Source organism: Pagrus pagrus (assembly GCF_965226575.1).
Source record: "Pagrus pagrus genome assembly, chromosome: 2".
Taxonomy (NCBI): domain Eukaryota; kingdom Metazoa; phylum Chordata; class Actinopteri; order Spariformes; family Sparidae; genus Pagrus; species Pagrus pagrus.
This window is the reverse complement of record NC_140186.1, coordinates 11,360,637-11,386,753: the sequence shown is the minus strand read 5'-3', so window position 1 is coordinate 11,386,753 and position 26,117 is coordinate 11,360,637. Positions and strand designations below refer to the sequence as shown.

Genomic DNA, 26,117 nt, shown 5'->3' with positions numbered 1-26,117 from the left:
ACTCAAGTTCACATCAAGAGGCAATGTGCAGCCACTAAACCAGGTCCTTACCCTCTGACAGCGGGTTGTAGTCTTCTCCAGAGGTCGCAGAGCCGTCCTTGGTGTGCACTCTCACCACTGAGACCTTTGAGGTGTCTCCAACACGCAGGATAGGAATCTTCACAATAGCCACGTCACCTTTGATCTGAGGTTCACGCACGCTGTACTTGATCTCAGAGAAACGGATGATGGGCTCTAGAAAACAAAGAAAATCGGAAATAGACTTGAGCCTGAAAATATAGACATTTGTTTGTCTCTTAAACTTACAAACTGAGTATTTCACAAGAACAGGAAACACACAAAATCAATTAGTTTAAATTAGTTATTTGGCACATTATATTATTTTATTTGTTGGTGAAGCACGTACTGTCTTTCACATCTGTGACCGTGACCAGCGCCTCCTTCTGCTCCCCGATAGAAGCTCCATATTGAGACTTGCTCTTGGGAGTTCCCAGGAGGAGGCGGAACTCCTCATCCTCTTCATGGACGGAGTCGTCCATCAGGCTAACCACACACGGCTTCTCAGTTTCACCTGGAGAGCAATGGTTACCATGTTTAGATTAAGTGCTGCAGGATATAAAGGAACATTTAGGAAGCAGAGGGAGGTCTCACCTGGTAGGAAAGTGATGATCGATGCGTCAGTGTTGGGTCTTTCACTGAAGTCCATCATGACCTGAGCAGAGCCTTGGCGGGTGTAGCAGCGCACCGTGGACCTGAGGTTGATGTCTCCGCTGCGGTACACGATGGCTGTCACCTCCCCGTCGGACTCGTCCACCTTGTAGCTTCCTTCCTTAAACTGAACCTTGGGCACTGCAAAGACAGAAATCAACAAATCAATAAATCTCATTTCCTCTAACAATATATTGCAAAACAAAGTATTTTAAATTTATGTTATTTAAAGTAGAACATTTTAAAAAACTATTAAAATCATGCTGATGTGACATTTGATTGGGTCTGTACCTTATAATGAATTGCACAGCCTACCATTTAATTTGTTTGTGTACTGCTCATAAATACTAAACGGGGACATGAAAATAAAGTAATTGACTCAAATCAACTCAAACAGAATAAAGTGTGATGTTACTGTAGGTTTGGACATTCTTTACATAATTAGGTTTAATATGTCTGTTTGCCACTCACAGTCAGTGACTGTATCATTGATGGTGATGGTGGTCTTGCTTGGTTCCCCCAGCACAGCATTCATGGGCATCCGTAACACGAGGTCAAAGGTCTCCGGCCCCTCCAGCTCCGGCTGACCCAGATCATCCAGGATGGTCACTCTAAACGTCTGCATCGTCACTCCAGGAGCAAAGTCCAGGTTGCGACTGATGCCGACGTAGTCCAGTCCAGCTGTCAGACAGAGAGGAAAACCATGAACGAGCACTGTGACGAAGTCGTGACTAAGTGTTGGCTATTCTGTCGGACTGCTGATTATACCTTCTGCAGAGACCGGATCGCTCTTCCTGGAGCGGACGGTGACAGTAGCCGTCTTAGACAGGTCAGTCCCAGTCCTCCAGACCTTCACCTCAACGTAGCCCGAACTCTCATCCACGATGTACTCAGGTTCCCCAAAATACAGTGAGGGCTCTACGAGAGAGGAAATACAATGGATAAATGAAATTCAATCAAGGAAAAATAATCACGCCAAAATAGCACAGGAAATACTGATAATATCATTATCATTGAGTCATAATCTGGATATTGTATTTTCATCAGTTTTGCTGGTTGTGAGAACAAACGTCCGTTGTTAGAAGGACAGAGCAACATTAGCTTTTAATCCAGGCTGGATATTTTTTGGTTAATTTTACATTCAGACAACATATTTTGCAGATTTTGCGATCAGGTTCAGGGACAAATTGGCATGAATAGCCCGAACAAACTCCCTCATTTCTGACTCAGCACAGGAAGAGAGCTGTCATCCCTCTTATCCTCCCTCCCCCACTTATCTAAATCCAGACAGCTCCGTCTGAACTCAACGCCAAAGGACTGCGGATATACCTGAAGACCAGGGTGTGTACGAGTGGAGGGATGTTCCTAGTTTCTGATGATAGAGCGGCTGATAAGCAGTATGGTGAGGGTTTGGCAGAGACACAGCGGCAACCATCTACTTCACAAAGGCAGAGGGCAGGAATTCAGACCTCTGGATCACTTTGTCAATTCATCTCTCCTCACTTCTGTATAAAGCGTGTTTTCATCACACTCTGTCCAGCCAGTGGTCTTAGAGATCAAGTGATAGAGGTGCAAATTCAGACCTAAGGCTTTTGAACTATAAGACTCAAAAGAGAAAATGCAGAAACAGGGAAATTTAGGGCACTCTCTATAAAGGGTTTGTAAATCATAATTAGTTGAAATAACTATTAATAATTAGCAAATTATTTATTAAGGCTTTATAGATCAGCTATTAGCCATCAACAAGAACAACATTCGAGTTGCCAGGTTGGGAAAAATCTTGTTTTTAGTAATAATGCAGGATTAAACATTAGTACTAATAAATATCAGGGTCATAAAATAAAAGGTGTTTGCAGTGATCCATCCTGATGAATCCTGATGAGTTAAAAAACCAAAAAGGAAAAGCAAGTGTGGGGTAAGCAAGGAATTTATCATGACTTGGCCACCCCAAACTTGTCCAAATGAATGTCTTTTAACACATTTTCAAGTAAATGATGTATTCACCAGTACTAAAGCCATTATGAAGACTTTATCTGAAGGTGGCAGGGATGCAATCATGAAGATGAAAACTCCAGCATTGTTTGAGGAAGCGAGAATAACTTTTATTTTCTATTTATAGTGATAATATGTAACTTTGAAGGAAGAAATAAAAATAAAGTGCAACCAAAAATTGTTAGAAATAAAAAGTTGAATTAATAATCAATAAAACACAACAACACAAAATTCAAAACACTCTGGTGTTGGTAGAGAAAACCATAGTTGAGTTGAGGTTAAGGTCATGTGACTTTACCAGTTTGTCTATTTAAATGTTCCTTTGAAGTGTTGTTTGATGGATGTGATGAAGTCAACAGTCCAAAACATGTCAGTTGTTACAATAAACTTAATTTTTTCAAGTTCAATTATTGGTTCATGAGCAGAATTGGCAGATCTTGGGTTTATATAGAAGTTGACTGATGCTGCGACAGACAACTGATGCTGAAGGGAGGATTCCTGGCACACTTTCAATGCCTTTCAGCCTCCAACCCGGCTATTTAGTACTATAAGGAGGATGAGAAGGAGGGGTTGTATGAGGGGAATGAGTGCCAACATGGCAACCTTAAAGATCAGTGGGAGGAAGAGCCAGATAAATACGGTAACAATGGAGGCTCGATGCTGGAAAGAGTCCAAACCACAAGTTTACTCAGGCAGGCAGATGGTAGTACACACACACAGACACAGACACACACACTGAACCAGATTTATGGTGGGGTGTTACTTCAGGACCCACCAAGAAGTATGCCACAATAGAGGTTTACACTGAGGAGTCCTCTCTTGTCTCTTCACATGTCTGGGAATGCACGCTGATTATTTATACATAAAGTTCAATTGTACTCCTGCTCCAAATTGGTCGGGAGGGATGCTTGCTCTGCGAGCAGGTCTGTCACTACAACAAGTGAGTACAGGAAATTAGCCCGGTGAAAGGTCGGAGACATAGAGGAGGACTGTGAGGAGCACAAAATGACAAAATGAGTCTGGGTGTTACCGGTGGTAAAATAAAGACAAGAAGGGCCTAAAGGATTTTAAGAATTTGAGCATTAAGTCAGATGTGTGAGTTACAGCTTTAAAAAGCTACCTGTCGTCTCAGGTTGAAATCTAGTAAGAAGAGGTAACAGCATCAGGCAACATAGCCCTGAATACCATCAAACAGGGCAAAGAGTAAAAACATGCCAGTCATTGGGATTCCCTGCATAGTCATCCTCTCTCCACCACCTGCCTTTTGGTCCCTGCAGACAAAGGGATGCCCTCTGTTTCCCCTGAGCTCCCCTGAATGCCAATGAGGACGGAGGTCGCTCGAGGAGCAAAGCGAGGTTTAAAGTCCTTTTATCTGTCAGACAGCCTACAGTGTAGCATAACATCCACAGGCCTCCATTCTCCTCCTCAACACCTGTCTATTGTTTTCTTGTTTCTAACACTCAGACAGACAGACACAGGTAGACAGAGTATGTTGGATAAATGAAGCAGAGAATGTAAACAAAGCAGTTAGACCCCGGCACAGGAGGGGTGATGGATCTCAACTTACTCTAAAGCCATTAAGGCAAGTACAGTGTCCAGGGCTTTTGATTTGGAGACTGGTGTTACTGTGCCGTCTGTGCACCTTTGGTGGCTTAATGGTGTAGAGCATCAAAGGCTCACAGAGCACCAGGATCATCCATAACTGCCACCATGACCCCGGGCCTTTTCTACACATGTACGTAAGGTTTTGAAGAACACATACTTTCCTTTACGTTTTGGCTTCTTGTCCAAACACAAACAGATATAAAAAAAATTGTTAAGTGTTAAACGAACAAGGGCTGAAACTACAAAAGCAAACAGAACAGGAGACAATAACAAAGGCTGAAAAATAAAATGCAGATAGGCAAAAAAAATATCTACCGTTTTTCACGATATTGCCCGCTGTATGCTTTAAAACTATACATGTAAATTTACTAAATCATGTGTATGTTTGTTGGTAAGGAAGTTTTTAAGGCTGATAAAACGAGGTAAAGCCCACTACACTCACCATCATCGCTGTCTGCCAGGATGGTGACCTTGGCGGTCGGGAAGTTGGCGCCCACCTGCCCGCCCATGGGCATGCTGAGGCTGACGTTGAAGCTCTCTTCCTCCTCGTACAGGGAGTCATCGATGATGATGATGCGACAGAGTTTCTCGCGCTCGTCCTTGTCAAAACGCAGCACGCTGGTGTGGTCCTCAGGTCGGGTGATGTAGTCAGAGTAGGACAGCACGGTGCTGGGTATGGTGCCAGTGGCCGTGGCTGAGGAATTATGGAAAGAGAGAAAGGACAAGAGATTACACTTGAAACTTCAGATATTCCTGTAGCATGAGATCTTAAAGGGAAATGGTAATAAAATACATACATATAGATAACGTTATGTAATATAATAGATAAAAATAGCAAGTGAAAATAGTAGGTTAGTGTGCTCCCACATTTATTGTGTCACCTACATTTATCTAAATTAAAAGTGTCTTTACATGTAATCTTGGGATCCTCTCTTTTCTAAGACAGTAATTACAAACACTTTCATCTCACCTTGCTGAGTGAAACAGACAACCATGAGTTCCTGGCTGGCATCTCCTGAGCGCCGCACCGGCACTACCAGCTCTCCGATATCCTCCTCAATCTTGAACTCTGCTTGAGGAATGAAGACCGTCGATTCTGTTGAGGAAAGAGAACCGCAGCTGATGAGTGATCATGAACAAAAACATTCTCAAAGCCATTCATGTCTTTAATTCAGTAAGTCGTTTATGGTGGCAAGACTTGATTGTTGGATTCCTACCATCTCCAGGATCCACAATCTCAACTGTTGCAGTGTCGGGAAACTCCAGCACAGCCATGACTGGATCTGACAGCTGAATCTCAAAGGTCTCCGAGGTTTCAAACTCCTGGTCTGTGAAGATCTTCACCTTCCATGTTGCTGTAGTCTGGCCGGGGTTGAACTGGACCTGCTTCTGGGCTTTGCCACGGAAGTCTTTGTCCTTCACCGCTGTCCCATCCACGGTGCCAATACCTAAAGGAGAGGGATGTGAAAAGAGTTGTTTGAGTTGTTGTTTTTGGCTTTGCTCCTGCAGTTTTTCAATATTCAAATCCCTCAGACTTTCTCGCTAAAGAGCAGAACACTATTTGAGACCATCTCCAGACAACGTTTGTAGCCGTGTTTCTGGCAGCAAAAGTGAGTCTTTAAAGCCAAATCAGGGTCTTAAACTTAAGCAGACCTTAATGTCAGTGTTGTCAAACCATAAAAGAGATTCCATAAAATGGCAACATTAATTCTGGCGATTGGGATGAATGTTATTTATAGGCGTTGTCAATGGTTTCCTCTCTTGCACCTTCAAAGACAGGAGTGTTCGCGATGACATGTGTTGTGATAAATCTGTTGCATGCAAACGTCTGACGCAGCCACAAGGACCAGCATGTTGACATTTCCTCGTGACCTTTCCTAGGAAAGGTTATATGTGCTCTCAGTCACACCTCTTTCAGACAACGGAGGAAATGGAGCAGCAGTCAAACAAGAGCACAAAAGATTTTGCACCTTTAGGGACCAAACGTTGTTATTAGTGTGGTGTTGGTTTAAAGTTTCCTTCAGTTTCGCTGCGGGGATTAAACGAAGACATCCTGCGAGGACCTTAACATGAATCTGTGTAGATTTTAAATGGGACGGTTATGAGATGATGTTTTATAGCAGGGCTGCCCTTTAAAACTGCACATAAATAATATCATACAGGCTGAGGAAACAGCTAAAGGGGCAATAACTCTTTTTTAACTTGTCAGTTTAATAAGGGCATGTTGTTTAGTGTCATCATCCTTCATATCAATTAAAAGGAACAAGAGCACTACAAAGTCTGACACTGACTCTAAAAGGAAACAAAAGTAAAAAATAAGAATTAAAAAATATAATCCATAAAGTTAATCCATAAAGTTTAAAATAAAATGAAATACATCCATTCAAATGTTAAACAAATGGCTGTGGACACTTACTGACGAAGGAGGTTTCCCCCAGGTAGCCTCTGCGTTTGAGCGTCACCTCCAGGAATTTGGCGTCCTCATCCACTAAATAGTACTCCCTCTCCAGAGAGATCCAGGACCAGTTGAGCCGGAATGGCTGAGGCTTCAGTTTGTTTCCACCTAAAAGATCCCAAAAACAAAAAAAGCTTATTGCAGCAGGTCTGTATTTGAAAGACTTCCCCCGCTGAACAGTACAATGAAGAAACAATCTATTTAGTTCGTGTTAGGAGCCACTGAGGCATATAAACGGCAATCTAGGATAAAAGGAATCAAGGGGCATTTTAATTTTGGAAGGGAAACGTGATAACTTAATACCAGTGCTTCCCTAAACCTCACTTCACTGGGCCTCAACAAGAGTTGCGTCTTATTTCCTCTGATTCTCATCCACTTCTACTTAAAGCTCTTTCATTCAACCCTCAGTGGGGTAAAATCATAGATACATGGTCTGCTTATGGAAAAAACTCTGTCATAGTATATTTTTTTAATGAGCTGACCTCTTTTTAATCTGCCTCACCCCGTCACGTTCAAGCTCTGCTGCTCTCCCTCTTGTACAAGGTGACGCTTTTAGTGTTTTCAGGACAGTAAGGCTTCTTTTGGTTCTATTAGTGACTTAAAAAGGTGACCACAAAGACAGATACTCTCCTACCCAGTGGAGGAATGTAACAAAGTACATTTACTCAAGTACTACACAATTTGAGGTACTTGTTCATGCCACTTTCTATCTAATCCACCACATCGCAGGGGGAAATGAGGATGAGGAAGTACAGCTTAAATGATTTGTCGATTAATCACTTAACTTTAACTCTATGATTTTTGTAAACGTTGAAGTCATTTTTCATGTATAGACATTTCATGTTTCCAGCTTCAAAAATGTGAAGATATGCTGCTTTTCCTTTGACCCATTTTAATAACTTATATACTTTATTTAATATTTACATTAGTTTACCTTTAATTAAAGCAACAGATTGTAACTTCCTGGAAAAAGATAGGTGATCCTCAGGTTGTCAAACACTGACACTTTGGGTTGGCAGCTTGGGGCAGATACCAACCCATTAGTACGTATTAGTATTTAAGGACCTGGGGATGAAACTCCACATTCTCCAGGAAGTTACATTTTGTTGCTTTAAGGAGCATTTTCAATACAGGACTTTTCCAAAGTACTTTTGCTGAAGTAAAGGATGTGAACTTGTCCTCCATCCCCGTTCTTATGATCTTGATATCATATGTGAAAGAGTTTGTGCTCATAAAACACACGTCTGAACAAAACACTCAGAGTCACCTGCCACTGATCCACAACTTTAGACCCAATCCTGTCCTTAATCCATACTATCTCATGACTCATGTAATCCCTCAAACTGTCAGCTCAGTTTTGGTCACTGACTTGATACTGACTGCTTCAGAGATATTTAAGATTATAGGTTCTGCCGCATAATCTGGATGTTTTTTTAACAACAGCGGCAAAAGTGTCTTATCCTTCAGTGAGACGAGCCTGGTGACCTGTGACTTTGGATGAGAAATGGGTCAAGATCAGTGGGTTTCTTGGATCAGGGAAGTTTGAGAGGGCTTTCTCTCTTTAGTCGTGCACTGCTGGTCACACCGACAGCGGCCCTGTTGACCTAACTAAGAGGAGCGAGGGAACTTCAGTGGGTCAGAGGAAAGATTCAGCGGTTTTGGTAGGACGGCGGTCTATTCTTTCACAACAGCAAGCAGAATATCATACCTGTCAAAGTAGTTTTAAAAAAAATGTAAAGACAACAATGGCAAGGAGCATCTGCCTCTCCACACAATGAACCAGCACTGAGCTCAGTTGTGCCTCAGTGAGGACGAATGAGGCTGCAGTCTTTATGCTGCATGACTGAGGAGAATGAAAACACTGGGGGGTTGAGTGTGGGTATTCAGGACGGGAAGGGGGCCACTTCCTCAAACCCACATGTCAACACTGGAACCAAACCAGGCCGAGTCACAACAGGGGCAAACCAAAGCCACCAAGACGCAGACGCACATTCAGATGGAACTGATAGCAACAAGTGGATTTTCTGGGAAAATGACAGCAGTTAATTAGCTGAAAAATGTGAAGACTGGACAGTAAACATAGAAGTCGTTTCCAATTTCTCCATACGAAATAGACCTAAGATGACAGCAGGGTCAAATAATTGCAAGTTGGACACATGAAGCCTGGTTAAAGACAGGCAACATGGAGCAGAAGACCCCGCCTAGTGGGCACCGCTACGGTACCCTCGACCATGCTCAAGTTTCCAACAGTCACGGCTAAAAATACAGGAAACATGTATCATGTCTGTTTTTGCTCGCCCAAGATTCTTCAGTTGTTTCTACAGTTCATGCATGGACTGACAAATTCAGAAATCATGTAGTGTGAATTAGTTGTATTCAGTGCAGAAACAAGCATATCTTCCCGTAAATGTATATAAACATCTGACCACTATGACTTCTGCTCAGTCTGCACTGCTTCACATGTCATGAATGGGTGTGCTGTTAACGACAGCTCCTAGTTGAGGCCTGATGCCTGTCTTTGACAAACTTCAATTATCAGATTGTTGCACTGCTGGAAAGAGAAAGTGTGTCCTGGCAGCCGGCCCCGCTTGGAGCTGATACGACGAGAAGCTTAGTCAGCGGCTATCATCGCGGATTATCAAATGAACACGGCAGAGACAAAAAGCCGCCTCTGTTTTGGCATCGAGCAATCGGTCAGCTTTAGGTTTCTGCATCGCTACAAGGAGTAAAACAATGGAGGGTTTATAAATGAGACAAGAATACAGCCTTTCCAAATTTCACATACTGTTTGACTATATTGTGCAAAGTAACAGACACCTATAGAGCACAGTCATAATCTGTACTCTTGTAACTAATGTTGTGTCAATAAATGTTTTTGTGAATTCACTGTAATGACCTCAGGTGGGTGTTATATAGCCTCCCTTAAGAGAACAAACAACCACAGGTGGAAGTAACTAATTACAACGACTCAAATTACTGTAATTTAGTCATTTTTGAGTATTTTTTCAAGTCTGTAATTCTACTCTTACTTAAGTATTATTGTAATACCAGTATTTTTACTCGTAATTGAGTAATATTTCAGTAATGTAACTATACTCATGCTTTCAGTACTCTTTCCACCACTGCAAACCACTGCTCCCAGATCAGGCTGCGAAATGCAGACAGCAGTCATTTTAAATCACTGTGATATTATTTCAAACTCGATTATATACTATATTAACGTTCTCTTTTCAAAATGATATACAATAATATTTTTAATGTATTGCTGCTTGTTGTTTTCCTTGTATTGACAATGTATATTTACCTGTTGCCTCTGACATATAGCTATCTTGCCAAATCTGCAAATTAGTTTCCCTTCTTGGGACGATAAAGTTAGTTAAAATATTATCATGGATATATATATATATATATATATATATATATATATATACACTAATCAGATTTACTTAGAAAGTTAATTGACTCGTATGGTCAAAACAGAATACCTTAGCGATGACTCATTGGAAAAAAGTGCTACCTGATACCTGCATGTTAACTAGAGGCACAGGTGTAACATGACATGACATGTGAAATGACATAATGGGAATGCAGGACTGGTCATCATATCACAACTTTCCCCTGAAGTTTAACTGTATGTACTCAAGTATTGTACTGCTGTGTTACTGGTTTCAAGTGGAATCTGATGAAAATTTCACCACCAATAGTAAAATAGTGAAAACCCGGAGGGATATCGGGCTATATTTCAAAATAAAACAACATATAGAAACATATAAAAAACCATTAGTTCACTTAGACAACAACTAACGTAAGCATTACGCTAGCACCACTTCCTAGTTAACATTAATGTTTGATTGTGTCACATAAAAAGTGTAAATTTATTCTAAAATATCAACACACATTTTAGACTTGGATGTAACCGAATGGTAAAGGAAGTGGTTGAATGCTAACGTTAGCTAGTGGGTTATCAAATATGCTGTTTTATCTTGAAATATGGCCCAATGGCCCTCCGTATATTCACTATCAATTAGTGACCAATCAGGAAGTGGTGATTGACAACAATTTGTCTGATTCCCAACAGTTATATGGCTTGCAACCTAGAAAACAGCAACATACAACTACCCAAGCATGTAAGCTTGCCACCCACAAGTGTGACATCACAGGAAAATGGCTGCTGTGTGAATGATGTCTATAGATATTTACTGTGGAATTGTATAATAAAGTGCATAAAATCCGTTTTCCATCCGAATTTGAGGCTATGGTGCAATTTTTCTCGTGACATCAAAGATTTTCATTTTGTCATGTACAGCCACGTCTTGAAAGTTTCCACAGCAACAGCAAGTTTTGTGTTTCCACATCCAACAGAAAGAAATCTGTGGGGCTTTTCCTTAACACACTAAATATAGTTAACCTTCAGTATTTAATGAATGCCCACACCACACTGAAGCCAACAGAACTGTGGAGACCGGTGAATAAGTAACATCTGCCATTTTCCGGACCACTCAATGGGTTTATTACGCTGTGTGGTCAACAGGTGCTGTTTCTTTGCTGTACAAGCACTACAGGTGGTTACTTTTGTCCAGAATGACTAATGTCAGGACTGTTAAAAAAAGTCCCTCGATGTCTCTCTTCTTCGCCCTTCCTCATCCTTTCGTAGACATTTTTAAGTATCTTATTCTCTGTTAACGTATGACAAAGTAACATAAAGTCAGATGGAGGAATAACAAGCTCAAGAGAATCGAATCAAAGCTCCCTGTCTATCTCTCTCGGCCTTTGTCTGTCTCTCTCTCTGTGTCCCACGAAACCTTCCTTCCCGCCAGACTCCCAGATTATGCGGAGCAGAGTGACAGCTGTACTCCACGAACCTCCTCCCCCCTTCCTCCCTGTGTCGGCTTTGTTCGCTGAGGGGACGGACAACTGAGAGGGACAGCAGGCCACAGTCTGGGTGGGCCAGATCTACCACCATGGCATGCCTCTCCGCCTGCCTCCACATTGTTCACATCAGTGTAACAGAGAGGAATCTCCCTTTTCTCTGACTTCCATTGTAGATGTTGTCAGACACCGACGCTGGGGCTGGCAGTCTGAGTTTCAACAAACCAACAAATAATGAAGATGCCAGACTTCCCAGGGTATCACAGAGTACTCCAGAGAGAAAATGGTGCAAGTTTGCTCAAAGTGAAAGCTCAAAGACCTATGAGAAAACAGAAGTCAAAATAGCCGCTCTGACATGATTTTAAACATGATTAACGGTCTAATTTTTATGACACGCGTACAATATTAGACTGGCCATCAAATCCAATACATACAGTTGCTGCCTGGCTCAGCTCACATTTCCATTAGCTTTTCAAACTGACAATCATCATAATTTCTGCTGGGTTGAAAACTTTTATAGGCCACACATGTTTTCTAAATGTCCCTGTTAGCAGCCATTTCATAAATTAACTTCAGCGTGATTGATGCTTTTCACTGACAAGGGCATGCAGGGAATATCAAAGAAGTATGATAATGTTTTCCTGATTTAGGACCTGAGTGAGACCCACTGGATGCCTTCGAGATCTTCATTAAAAGCTGCTTGGCTTATTTTAGTGCAGTAAGTCACATAGCGGTATGCAACAAAGCGTTAGGTATTTTGATTAAAAACTCTGCCTGCGAAAACACCATACATAGATGCAGTGGGATAGTGGGTCAGGTCGGAGATATGATCGGAGAAGAAGGTCAATGTGAGGCTTTGACGCTCACCAGCATGATGCAAGGAAGAGCAACCTTCTAAGAATATCCTCATCAAGTGACACGCATCACCATTATTGTATTTCCTCATTAATCATCCCGATATAAATACTGGGGAGGTTCCAGTCAGCTATGCAAGGTATTTAAATACCAGTTTTTAAGTATGGTCTATTAAACAGTGTTGTAAAAGTACCCATAAGTCATACTTGAGTAAAAGTATAGACATTGTGTTAAAATATTTCTTTGGTTAAAGTAAAAGTCCTCCTCCCAACTAGCACTTGAGTAAAAGTCTTTAAGTACTTAATATTAAATGTACTTTAACTCAAAAGTACAAGTAAAATTAAATTATACACATATTTATGAAAACTGTGGGCACTTCTTGGCCTGGTCGATTATTATAACTGATATCCAGCATTTTTTTTCTTTGCAAATCAAAATTACGTTATTTGAAAAATATGGTTCTTAAAGCACTAGTAACTAAAGTTATCAAATAAATGAAGTGGAGTAAGAAGTTCAATATTTGTATTAATATTTTACAATAAAGTATAAAGAAAAAAATTTACATCAATTTAACATCTTAGGTATGGAAGGAGATTTTTCAAATAGTGTAAGCTATAACTTCCTCTCTGCACTGCAAAGTATTCGTGTCAGGAATGCTGCATGATTATATATATTAATAACTCTTATCATTCCTTCCGGACAGCGGCAGCATGTGCTGTAAATCGACACATCACAGTGGCTCGATTGCTGCAGGATGTTGTAAATCATAATTTGACAGCCACATCCTCTTTGACCCTCGCTTGTACCATTTGGCATAGTGACACAGATGCTTGCAACACTTTGGATTAATCTCAAAACACAACAAATGTGGCATGTGGAATCTCTCTCTTTCATCAAAGTACTATGTGTAGGATGAAAAATAAGGATGCATAAAAGGCAGACATAACCAAAAAAAGCTACAGATTAGAAGTTATCCAATTATGTATCACAGCATCACACTCAGATGTTTAGCCTCCTTCGAAGCTATGGTGCTGGACGTGGACTGTTGGTATAAAGCCTGCCATTGGGCGCCTATTTGAGGCAGTATTGTCCTCTTCCTTCTGCTATTTGCATGTTACTGCAACAACTTCCATGCTAGCAAACCTACGTGCTGAAATTGGCAAGTTACTCAAATACTAACCTGATTGCTAATGGTGCAAACCTAAATAAGCTAGCAGCTGTTAACTGTTCTTTTGCAGGGATTTAGCCATATCAATGCCAGGGCTTGCGTACCAGCGTGCAAAACAAGATCCCCCAGCAAGATACCCAATATATAATAACCACCCTGATACCAATATATGAATTGGGGAAGCCAGACCTTTAACCAGTGCTGACTGTGAAGCTAGTCTTGTCTTGCATGCTGAGGTTTAGCTTTGAGACTTTTACTCCATCCTCCCTTCGACGGGCCAATCACAACCATTTATCTATTAAAGGGCAAGTTTGATATACAGTCTATGGTCTGATACGACGTTCTGTGAGCCAACAGGGTTTGAGAATGAGTAACAGGGTTCCTTTGTATGAATTACGGTAGTGGTCAGTAAACGTTTACTTATTTTACCTTAGCATTTCCCTTGGAAATCAGAAAAGAACAGCCAAGCTCCAGAGAGGTTTGCATTTGTGTATTGGTCTGCCGTTGTCAGGCTAATAAACCAAAGTATTCAAGATTAAAAGTTGAGGTAAGTTGGTAAGTATGGCGATGCGACTAAAGGAAAATTAGTGGATGACCAAAGATATTACAGTTCATCCTGAGGGGTACGGGAATATCTAAAGCAGATTCCATGACAATCATTACAGTAGTCCTCAAGGCATTTTACTCAAATCCACAAGAGGAAAAGTAATGCTATCACCCTCTGATCACCATGGATGTCTGCACTAAATCTAATAGAAAATCATTTCAAAAGTTGGAGGGATGTTTCAGTAAATTTGACATAAAATCTGACAAAAAACATTGCCATCCCTGAGGCCACGCTACTAGCTTGACTAAAAAGAAAAGGACAAGGGAAGCAAGTAACTCAATGACAGCTCGGCTAGGGGCCGCAACAGCTTTGCCATATGAGAGCAGATAAGAATAACTGCTGTAGCCATACATCATAACTCCCCACCCCAGCAGCCGTCTGACCACAATAAATCAAAGCCAAAGATAAAGGACAAAAAGAGAAAGAAAGACGGAGAACTGGGTGAAAACAAGGTTCACTGAAAGCGATATGGGGGAAAAACCCTGCAAGGAAAGAAAAGGAGAAGAAATGGAGAAGAGGTAAAAAACATGAACACACCATGATGTCTTGGAGGAGAGGGAGGAAGGAGGGAGGGTGAGAACAGGGTGGGGTGTGGCGGAGGGGGACTGAGAGGCCTCAGCTCCGTCACAGGGGGCCCTGACTGTGGCACCATTAACCAGTAAATCTCCTGGTGACTGTTGACACGGGTGACATGTAAGATCCAAAAACACAGTTAGGAAGTCGGGGTGTAACATGGCCATGTCAGTCAGCACGCAGCCCTACTGTACACCAGAGTACACCCACTGTGCTGAGGAAAATCCACAGAAGTCGAACTATTGTACAGACAAATATATACAAACTTTCTATCTCTTTTGCCTTCATTTCCCGTTCTTGATATCATTGCACCCTCTGGGGAAGTGCCCCGGGCTCCTTCGCAATGGAAGCCTGCAGGTTATCGGGCTATCTGTGATTGGTTTGGATTTCTTGCGGGAGCTCGGAGTGGGGTGACGGGGGGCTTTGAAAGGGGATCCCCTCGGAGCCTTCCCTCTCACGTACACACCTGTCTGCTCGGGATACCACTTCACTTCCAGGCCCTGGTCTGTCTGTGGCCCTGGAGTCTGGAGTCTCCAAGGAAGTGCATTCCTCTCCCGGCTCTGAATGATCACATAACACTCAACCGACTGGGGTCTATGATCCCTCTCCAGTGCTGGAAGACTATATTGTTGCTATTGCAAAAAGCACAGAGGCCGAGTCAACTTCAGTGAATGCAGAGGCTCTGTTCTCTTTTTCTTCTCAACCTATAATCAGTAGAGTTTGATTAGTACTGCTGTGAAATCTGAGGCTATCTTGCACCTAAGATTGGCAAGGCGAGGCAGGGTTTTTGAAGACCAACAGACTCCAAAGTCTAAAGATCTGACATGAAGACTGAGAAATGAACAGGAACTTACAGACGCCTCAACATGTCTGACAGTATGTAAAGGTGTCTTCTCTTAGCCTGTGGCTCACTGGGCTCAGGTCTGATGGACAAGGATATATGCCAGCTGTGTATCCACTTGTAAAAACAAGTATTTATTGCCTCAGTATCCCACACTTTGAATGGCTTTAGGGAGTATCTGACCCGGTCACTTGCATGCAGGTTATTGCTTTTCTTTCACAAGAAATTCCCGACAGAGAGATGGAATCACCCGAGCTGAACTACAGTTTGTGTTTGAGGTCACCGTCACACCACGACAAGACAGTTACTGTTTTGTGAGAATCCAACAGTTATTCTAAATGAAAACACGATTAATGAATAATTTGAATAATTTCATGTTGTGACAATGCTGTGCTTATGGTCTGGTAGGTTTAGGCACAAAAACCACTTGGGTAGGGTTCAGAAAAGATCATGTTTAAGCGTAAAGATCCTGGTTTTGTTGCCACAAACGTGGCTTTGAAAACAAATTAATATATGTGGTTTTCAGAGCCACACAATGCCAACATTTTATTCTGGCAACTGTGCTGTTTAATGTGTGTGTGTATGTTCTGTGGATTTTAATATAACCCTAAATGTACATTTTTTCTACATATATAGACTCAAATATTCCAGTGCATACTCTCAGTATATGACTTAATTTAGTCACACATGACCCACAAATCTACGACCAAATTTCAATTCTGCAGTGTAGCTACCTCAGCTATATTCACTGTTTTTTCTGCTTCTGTCATGTAAATGATTTATGCAACTTCCACACATTTCTGCAAAGAGGTCATCAGCCAAAACGCCTGCCTGATGTGTCCTGACTTGATTGAGCTGCACCGACTTTCTCCTCTGAGTCTGGAATTTAACTGCTGACCAGCGGGTCCACACTGAGACCCTCGGCGTGAAACTGAATGTGTCCACTGCTGACCTCTAAGACACACTTCAGCTGTGACTGACCACACACATGCTAGTGCTGCTTCAGACATACTTAAAAGCCTCTGATTAAGATCTAAATGTATCTGCAGATGCATATTCACAGTTCCAAAAATATACATGTTACATGCAACATTTGTGTTTTTAAAATATACCAAACTGCTATAATACTCTTGAGATTTTAATGATTTGGGCTGTTTGTATTCTTGACTTGTGATGAAGCATCAGTGCAGTGCATGTAGTGGCAGGTACCTTTTACAGGCTGCTGAGACCCTTAAGCAGCTAAAACGAGGTCACACTCAAGCTTATGTTTAACATAAGAACTCACTTAGATAAATAGTTTGAAGACAGAACAATTAAGCCTGACTCAAGGCAAGAAGAAAAGCATTACCGAGGGAGATTCACAGTCCATGAGATCAGAGAGAGTCACTGTTTGGATCCAGTACTAGTTTACTTTTCTGTTGGTCTCTCATTGTAAACTACAACAGAGATATCTCCAAAGACTTATACAAAAATAAAACATTTATTTAATTCACATTAAGTGTGCTGACAGAGGCCCGTTTCAGGGGATTATCTTAAGTGCAAATCTCTAAAGACCCAGAGTTTTGCTTCCCACACAAACGGCTCACCTACTTAGATTTATAAGCAGATAGGCTGACCATCCGCATGCTCTCCACCTGCATGTCCCTGCACGTCCAGGATAATACCGCCTGCCCCCAGGAGTCACCTCCTCAACACTTCACATTAGTGATTCCCCGCTTGGCTTAAGTGGCTTTTATCTGTTATTTGATCTTTTTCCGGATCTGCCTGTGTATTTGTTTGTGTGTGTGTGTGTGCCTATGTGAGTGAGTGTGCAGGTGAGCATATGCAAACAAGTTGATCTATTATGTGGAATAATATATGTGTATGCTGTTAATTACTTGTGTGTTGTGGTGTGAGCTGAAAGCGGCACCGTCTGCAGCCTTTACATGTGAACCGTGTTCGTCTAGAAACAGGGTTTTGTTTTATGTCCCAGCCTGCACCACTGCACCTGGTTCAGCTGACTTGGCTGGAAGCTTAAACAATGTATGAAAAGTGACTGTTGAGCTAATTGAAGCCCTTGCGCTCTCTTCCTGTGGTTACACCTCCATTTAAAGACAGAAATGCTAACCAGTGTTGCTTCATGCAGATTAATAGGTCATAAATGTAAGGTAAGGTAAAGAAATAATAATACTACTGAACAGTATAGATTAAACAAGTCAATGTCAGAGCTACTGATGCTCATTCAAGTAAATCATCACCTACTTCACTAACAGTCTGGGGAAAAAGTTAATTACTGGGAGCCAGTTGACACTAATAAGAGACTTCACTTTGCTGACAAAAAGACAGTAATTTGACAAGAGACACATCCTCCCAGTCCGGCCTTCTCAATGGCCCTGATGGCGATGTGTGGTATTATCACCAACATGGCCCTCAATCCACCGTAATTATAGACTAAACTTTCCCTGCTGCATTGATCGCATTTCCAAATCTTGTTTTGTGTTTTATAGCTGATACTAAAATAGCAAATGCCACCTGTTGCATTTATTGCTTTGCATTTTCTATATTTACTACGTCGTTCAAGGTAACCTACCTAAGTGTTAGAGGTTGAGGAGCCCATACAGCATATCGTCATGTCTGTACCACGCATGTTCATTTAAGAGAATTCTTTAGGATGAACAGGAGAAGAACATGTTCACAGATACATGTAGATATTAATAATAATCTACAAGCAAGACTCATATGACAGGGGACAAGTAGGAAATATAATATTCAGGAAATAGACAGAGTTGCAAACAAATGCTTGACACTATTCGCTCACTTGCAGGCATTTATCAACCATTTTCATTGCCGAACAAAAACATGTTTTTTGTGAGATTGATTCCAAGAAGAAAGTATAAACTGAAAACTCTTCACCTTTACGCATTTCACAGTCACTTCAAGGACAGGATGAAAGGAGGCATTTGAAAACGCCCTGAGGGAAAGGATCCTATTGTTCTCTAACAATAAAGTTTAAAGCATTAGGTAGCCCCGCCTCTTTCACTTTTACAGACCCATAGTCAGTGTTTGGCTTGAGTCCCCTTTGACCTCTGTCCTTTAAACCTGGTACCCTTTCCAGTCGGGTGCAAAGAGACGGTGGCTCTATACTGGGTGTCAGTCATGGCCAACTGCCTTAAGTCTTTGTGATGCAAACACTTGGGAGATTGACAGAGCGCAGGAGGTTTTCATTTTAAGAAGCCATTAAAAGACAGATCATGCCTGAGAGGAGCCTTCGGGCAAATGACTCCAAAGTAATGGGACCCAGTCTGGTGTCAGTGCACACGAGTATGACATATAAAAGTATTCCTACCGTTGTCTTCGATTGTGAAGTAGAAGATATCACTCGTGGCGTTGCTCTTATCCAACAGCACGTAGCAGATCTTCATGTCATCGATATCAGCTGTTGGTATGACAAATATAGAGAGATAGAGTGTTAGCTGAAAATGTTAATGACTGTGACGACGAAAGCCACTTTTACAAGGTTTTGGTTACAGCCCTTTGGCTGCAATTAAAGTGATATGGACCACAGGTGACATGTGTGTTGAAGCATTCAGGATACTATTGTAAAATTATATTTCGGTAATAGATATTTCTAGTAAATTGACTTTCTATTTTATCAGAAATATCGATTACAGAAATATAATCTGTGGTTATTATTAGGATTATTATTGTTAGTTGCTTTCATATTAGTATTATTATCTCCAAGTACAGTGGCTCTATTATAGCTTTTTTGCTGAAAGCAGCTTCCTGCTACTGCTGGGAATCAGGTGAGAAGGTAAGACTGAACCAAAATACTAAATTTGCAAGCCATTAAACCAATGCACAAGTGAATAATGCTCGGATGTTTTGTTAAAATGAGGGGGTGAAAGAATAGCTGCAGAGTCAAATTAGATTTGATCTCTTTTATATAACACATGGTCATTTAATCCACTGTTAATAGTGTTAGCTTAAATGTTCAAAACTCTGTTAAAAGATTAGATGGTGTGACTTTAGCTTACCTTGTGTGAAGGTCTTGATGCTGTCGTTGCCGAGAGCGGTGTTGATGATGAAGCCATGCAGGGGAGCCTCAGACACCGTATATTTCAGGACTCTTTGGTTACTGTCGCGGTCCTCTGAACGAAGGGACTTGCTGGTGAACAGGAATCCCAGGTGGCCTGTTTGGAGGAGCTTCAGCGAGGCGGCAGCTTTGTTAACCACAATCTGGGGCACACCGTTGTCCACAGTGTTGATGTGGATGGTCATCATCTGGGGCTTGCGTGTCTCATACACAGTGTCAGGAAAGACATAAAAATCAGTATGAGTGCCATCTGTGACAGTGAAGGAGAAGCTGTCCTCGTTGGTCTCTGTGCCATCATGCCTGTAGCTGATAAGGTTTTCGTTTAGGTCCTGTTTGGTAAAGGTAGCGATTGGTTTGGTGTTGTTGAAAAGCAGCTGCCCGTGCACTGGCACTTGGGTGACAATGAATCGCAATTGGTTGTCTGGGGTGTCTCGATCCTCAGCTGTCAACTCAAATGGGGTGATAAGCTTGGTTTCTCCCTCCTCCACAACCAATTTGCTTATAGTCAAGACAGGTTTCTTATTATCTACATCAGTGATGGACACTCTGAAGGTACGGAAGACAGGATTGTAACCGTCTGTCACCTCAAACTCAAAGCTGTCCATTTTCATCTCATCGTCGGAGGTGTGGATGTAGTAGATCTTGTTTCCAGCGAGCTGCAGTTGGGTGAAGGTGGAAATGGGAACACCTGGGTGGTCGGTGCTCTCTAAGTGTCCTCTGCTAGGCGCTCTTGTGATGCTAAAGCTGAGATATTCATCTGGACTGTTAATGTCAGTGGTGCTGAGGAGGTCAGTGGTAAGAGTTACTTTCCCTCCTTCTTTTAGAGTCACACCTTTGTTGATAACATCTGGAAAGACCATGTCAATGCTTCCAATGTTGATGTAAAAGTAACGGTCAATAAGGGGATTGATGCCATCTGTGACGTCAAACTTCAGCAGGTCACGGATTCCCTCCTGACCTGTGTGTACGTACTGGATGAGCTGTTTGTCGATTTCGTCCTGTGTGAAGTTCATCCCGAGGGTAATGTTACCTCCAACATCACCAAACTTGCCGATACGCTGAAGGTATCCTTGGCCTGGGCCGTAACGCACAACATATGTGAGCTCTTTGTCTTCAGAGTCAAGATCTGTGGCCTTCAAAACCCTGTTACTGATGACTTTTGTCTCGCCAATCTCAACATCAAGGCCGTCGTTTATAGCCATCCTGGGTGTCTCGTCGTCAACAGAAATAACCATGATAAGAACTGTTTTTTCCACTTTATGTTTACCATCTGAGAGTCTTATTTCAAAGCTGTCCTCTTTGGTCTCTGAGTCATCGTGTTCATAGACAATGTTGGACGCCTCTTTGATCTGTTCCAAGTTGAATGTTTCCACTGCGATGGTGCCAGTGCTGAGCTGCTGAACTATCGAACCATGTTTGGGGTTTTTGATGATCTCAAAGTGCAGCTCATCCCCGGGGATGTCAGCATCAGCCCCGTTCAGAATTGGCGTGTCAATGACCAGACTCATGCCCTCCATTACTATGAACTCACGGATGAAAATCTCAGGCTTCTCGTCATTGGCTGGAATGATGACTATGGGGAAGAAGTGGCGTTCAGAGAAGTTAATACCATCTGAGCAGCGGAATGTGAAACGATCTTCCACAGGTTCAACCCCTTTGTGGATACTTTGGACGTAGTAAATATGACCGAGGGCAATATCTTTAATGCTGAAGGCAGTGATGGCCGTCCCAGCTCTGGATTTCTCAGAGCCTGCAGCTGGTGAGATGTTCTCAACATAACCAGATGTTGGTTGGACGATGATGGTGCACAGGATATCATCATTGTCAGTGTCGATATCCTCGGCTTGGATGTGGTCCAGAGTAATGACGTTCTTCTCTCCTTCCACTACAACAAACTGCTCTACAACACTGACAATAGGTGGGATGCTGTCAACAGGAAGGATAGTGACGTAAACAGTCACACCTTGGACCTTGTTGCCGCCAACAACCCACTGTTCTGACAAATCAGACAGAGTAAGGTTGAAGGAGTCGTGTTCTTTGAGTGGTCCGATTTCACCAGATGTGTGAACATACACCACTGCTCCGTTAATGATGTCTTCCTGGGTGAATCTCTCAGCAGGAGCACCATTAACCAGGATTTCACCCAGCCTTGGAGGCTCTTCAACAATGAAAGTGAGCACGAGGTCATCTGTGTCTTCATCACGGCCTTGAATTACATTACTTGTGATCTCTGTTGCTCCACTCTCCAGTACATCGATGGATGCTCCGAGCAGACCTTCTGGGAGCATAATCGTGGGGGACTCATCATCAACTGGCTCGATGGTGATCTTAATGATGATGGGAACCTCATGAAAACCGTCACTGACATCAAGCTTGATGACATCACTGAGGGATTCCTCTCCACCATGGGTGTAAGTTAGGCGACCACTTGCAATGTCTTCAAGTAAGAATGTTTCGCTGTTTGACATTTCAATCCCAAAGTACTGCAGGTGCCCATACACAGGAATCTGGGTCACGGTGAAGACAATATTTTCATCATCCGTATCTGTGTCTGTGGCATGCAGCTCTTTCTTAGTGATGACATATGTGCTTCTCTCCATAACAGTGAACCCTGTGTTGGTGATAAGTGGGGGTTTGTTATCAACTGGCTGGAGGAAAATGGTGAATAGTCCTTCTGCTGTGTTACCAGCAGTGTCTTCCACAATGAATGTGAACTGAGCCACTTTTGGAGTGATGCCCAGCTCCTGGTCTGGAGGCTTGTAAGCTACTTTGTGGTGATTAACCTGGGCCTGTGTGAACTCTGTAATTACAGTGTCAGGGCTGTCAGTCAGGACAATTTCACCTAAGGGGGCTGGATTGTTCTCATCAGTGTCAGTTGGGGTCTTAACGATGGTGTACTTAAGGTCCCTGTCATCTGAATCAAGATCACTATAACACAAGAACTTCTTCTTGAAGTGTGTCAGCTCATACTCCTGGACTGTCATGTGAAGGGTGGTGCCCGGAAAAAGATCTGGGGCAAGGTCATCGACAGGATGGATTTTGATGGTAAACATGTGTTCACCTGATTGATTAGGGGGGTCATTATCATCTTGGACCCGGAACACAAAGTGATCAATGACTGTGGTGGTGCTATGAGGTCCGATGTGACGATAGAACAGCTTTCCATCGAGAATATCCTGCTGAAACCATTCAGTCACCACCTGCTCAAACATCTCATCTGTCTCGCTGAACTTCCAGAGAGACGGGTCAGACGGAGGCTCCACTTGCCTTAGCAGGAGCTCCCCTACATTGGAGTAAGGCGGCTCCAAGATAAACTTAATGGTGGAATCTTCTGAATCAATATCTGTGGCGCTCAGGATGAAGGGAGATATCTGCATGACTTCATTCTTGAATAGCACCAGGCCAGTGTTGGCATTTATAATAGGTGGTTCATCATCAGTGGGAGCAATAGTGATGGGGAACAAAAACTCCACTTCATTAGTGCCATCAGTCATTCTAAAAATAATGTTGTCGCTGTATGTATCGCTGCCATCGTGCTGGTACACCACAATCCCTGCGTCTAGGTCGGCAGGTGTAAAGAACTTCCTGCGAGCACCGAGCACGGTCAGGTCTCCATGCTTTAAGCCATCAACAACAGTTATTTTCACATCTTCCAGGTTATCCTCATCACTAATCTCTAAATTCTGGGAGCTGGAGAGAGCTCGGGACTGCCCTTCAAACAATAGCTGCCCTGTATTTTTGGTCGCCACAGGAGCCAAGGTATTCATAGGCTTTACCACAATCATAAAAGCAAACGTATCCGATACAGCGCCATCGGTGTCTACAATTTCAAACTCTAGCTGGAAAATCCTCTCTACTTCTGAGTCCTCTGAGGGTGGCTTATAAGCTATTTTAAGATCTTTGATGTCTCGCTGATAGAAAGAGGTGATTGGCAGATTCTGATCATCAGTGCTGATGATATAGCCCTGCTCAGGGCTCAGTGGTGAAGTAATGTTGAAGATTAAATCATCTGGGTCAGATTCAACATCTTCAGCAGCCAGCATGTCGCTTGTAATAGCTGTCATCACAAACTGATCAACCTCCATCATCATCATGGCTACAAAGCTGGGTTTAGGAGCGGTGTTCTCTGCACCCTCTCTGATTCTAACCATCATTTGGAAATACTCTTGCATTATGGTGTTGCCTTCGTTATCCTGCAGCTCTACCATCATTGGAATATAGTCTCTGTTTGGTGAATTGGTTTTAGCTGTGTGCTTGTAGCGAATGCCCTGTTTCACAAACTCAGCACAGTCAACCATTAGGCCATTTGAGGGGTTATTCAAAATTGTGCCATACCTGGGAAGACCTCCTTCGCCGATCAGAGTGGTGATCTTACACTGTGTGACTTCGTCCTCAAAGGAAAACTCCAGAGCCTTTTTATCAATAGGGTTGCTGTCACCACTGAGCTTCTCAACATTAAGAGGCATATTCCTGGTGAGGATCTCAAGCTGCTGGAAAACCACCTCAACTTCCAGCATGAACGGGATGATAACTGTGTCTGTCTGGGAGTCGTAACGAAGCTGCAGCTTAACACGATCCTTGCTGGGGCTCCGAGATCCAAAATGAGTGTATTTCACTTCATCTGGTCCGAATGAACAGGGGAACTTTTTCGGGGTCAGCATCCCAGGTTTCTGGGCCAGTGGGTCATTGTCCAAAACTGTGATGTGGCAGCGGTCACCAGGCTGCATGTCTGTTACCAAGTCACTCACAGGGTCCAGAAACACAGACCTGCCAAAAGGCACCCTGATCCCATTGTTAGCAATGATGATGTTGTCTTCATTAGGTCCAGATCGGTGGTGATAAAGGTGAGCTGGGTCAAACGGCTCTGCATCTACTGAGGTTAAAGAAAAGCTGAGAGCAAATGTCACAAGCAGGCATCTCAAAAGTGCCCACTTTTGTGAAAGTGGGGAGTTGTGCAGACAAGCAGCCATATCTGCTGCTAGTTGCCTTGCAATTTATGTCACAAGTCAGCAGTAGCAGGCAGATTGCTGTCCCACGTGGGGAAAAAGCATAAAAAAAGAAAAGTCTCTCTGATGAATTGGGCTTTGGAGTGTGTCCTCTGTGTCTCTCTCTGTTTCTGTGTGGCCACACAGAGACACAAGTGTGGTGAATGCTGCAGGGCTGTGCAGGTAATAATGAAACAGTAGACAGTGACAGGCGCAGGCCCCGCCTTCTGTCAGCGCAGGGAGGGAGCCTCCTGCCCCCATGGCTAATTTAAGATAGACCATTGGACAAGACTGTGAGAGTGCTCCCTCAACCAACACCCACCCCTCTCCCCTTCTCTCACTGAGGAAAAGTGGGGGATAAAAGTTCAACGCAAAAGCTAACTTAAACTAATTCAGTGGAATATGTGTGATCAAATTAGTGGTAATTACTGTGCACACAAGAATTCAACTGTACAGAGTATATGGCACCAATGCACTAAGGGGTAAATGCCATGCACTGAAGTTAAATAAAGCAATAAACAGGCATTTTTGTGCAAAATGAAGACATTGCTCCATATGAAGTATTCGTGCAATTGCTTTAAATGTCACTTTGAAGTCAGCTACATGCTCTGATGTATCATCACTGACCTGTGTGATTAACGGTCTAAGGATGAGAACTATGTGAATGAAGTAAGCAATCACTAATAACAGGACCTTCAAAGTCTCCATTTCAAGGCCAAATCTGGCTTCCCAGCACTGGTTGAGGGAAATAATTCTGCAGTGGACATCCCAACCGCTTAAAACCCTCAGTTAGGGGGTGACGTGCACAATGCAGTTTAATTAATGTAGATGCCTTTTCCCTGTTTTTCTAAAGTACAACTAATCTAGGTCAAATACAAATAATTCTGCAAGGATTTGAGTTCTTACTCAGGCTTCAACAAACAAAAAATGGAGCACAATCAGACAATACATGACCTGTGTGAAATGATCCTCCAGAGCGCCTCTGAGGTTGTGCCAGTGAGACACCTCGGCACCGAAGTGGCCATTTGTCCCACACTGAGGGACAATAACCTGACATCAGCTGGCAACACAGGTGTATAGACGCTGTTTGGTCTCACACATGCAGAGAAAACAACATGGCTCAAAATACCACTCAGATCCTCTCAAATGAGTTTTGGGAAGGGAATCACCACCCAAAAGTCAAACTTGGGGAAATTTAAAGATATTGTGTTAATTAAGTGCACTTCTTTGTTTCTAATGTAGCATGCAATCTCTAAAGTTACTCATAGCTAAAGCTATCAAATATATGTGGTGGAGTAAAAAGTTCAATATTTGCCTCCAAAGTAGAAGTAAAGTACTGTACCTTGCAGTATACAATCTTGGAAAACTCCTCCTCTATTCTGACAGG

The 26,117-nt window shown here is 42.5% G+C and overlaps 1 protein-coding gene across 1 annotated transcript in view; it reads right to left on the bottom strand.

Moving 5' to 3' along the window:
- Positions 1-24,873, bottom strand: part of frem3 (Fras1 related extracellular matrix 3) — a 31,972-nt gene extending 7,099 nt beyond the window's left edge. Inside the window, exons 1-11 of the mRNA XM_084374017.1 lie at positions 19,687-24,873; positions 18,999-19,088; positions 6,722-6,868; positions 5,523-5,753; positions 5,276-5,401; positions 4,748-4,999; positions 1,477-1,626; positions 1,180-1,389; positions 652-849; positions 407-571; positions 52-234 (exon numbers count right to left, since the gene is read on the bottom strand). Of these exons, the coding sequence (XP_084230143.1) occupies positions 52-234; positions 407-571; positions 652-849; positions 1,180-1,389; positions 1,477-1,626; positions 4,748-4,999; positions 5,276-5,401; positions 5,523-5,753; positions 6,722-6,868; positions 18,999-19,088; positions 19,687-24,715 (6,781 nt within the window). The 5' untranslated portion in view covers positions 24,716-24,873. The remainder of the gene's footprint in view (positions 1-51; positions 235-406; positions 572-651; positions 850-1,179; positions 1,390-1,476; positions 1,627-4,747; positions 5,000-5,275; positions 5,402-5,522; positions 5,754-6,721; positions 6,869-18,998; positions 19,089-19,686) is intronic.
- Positions 24,874-26,117: the final 1,244 nt, after the last annotated feature.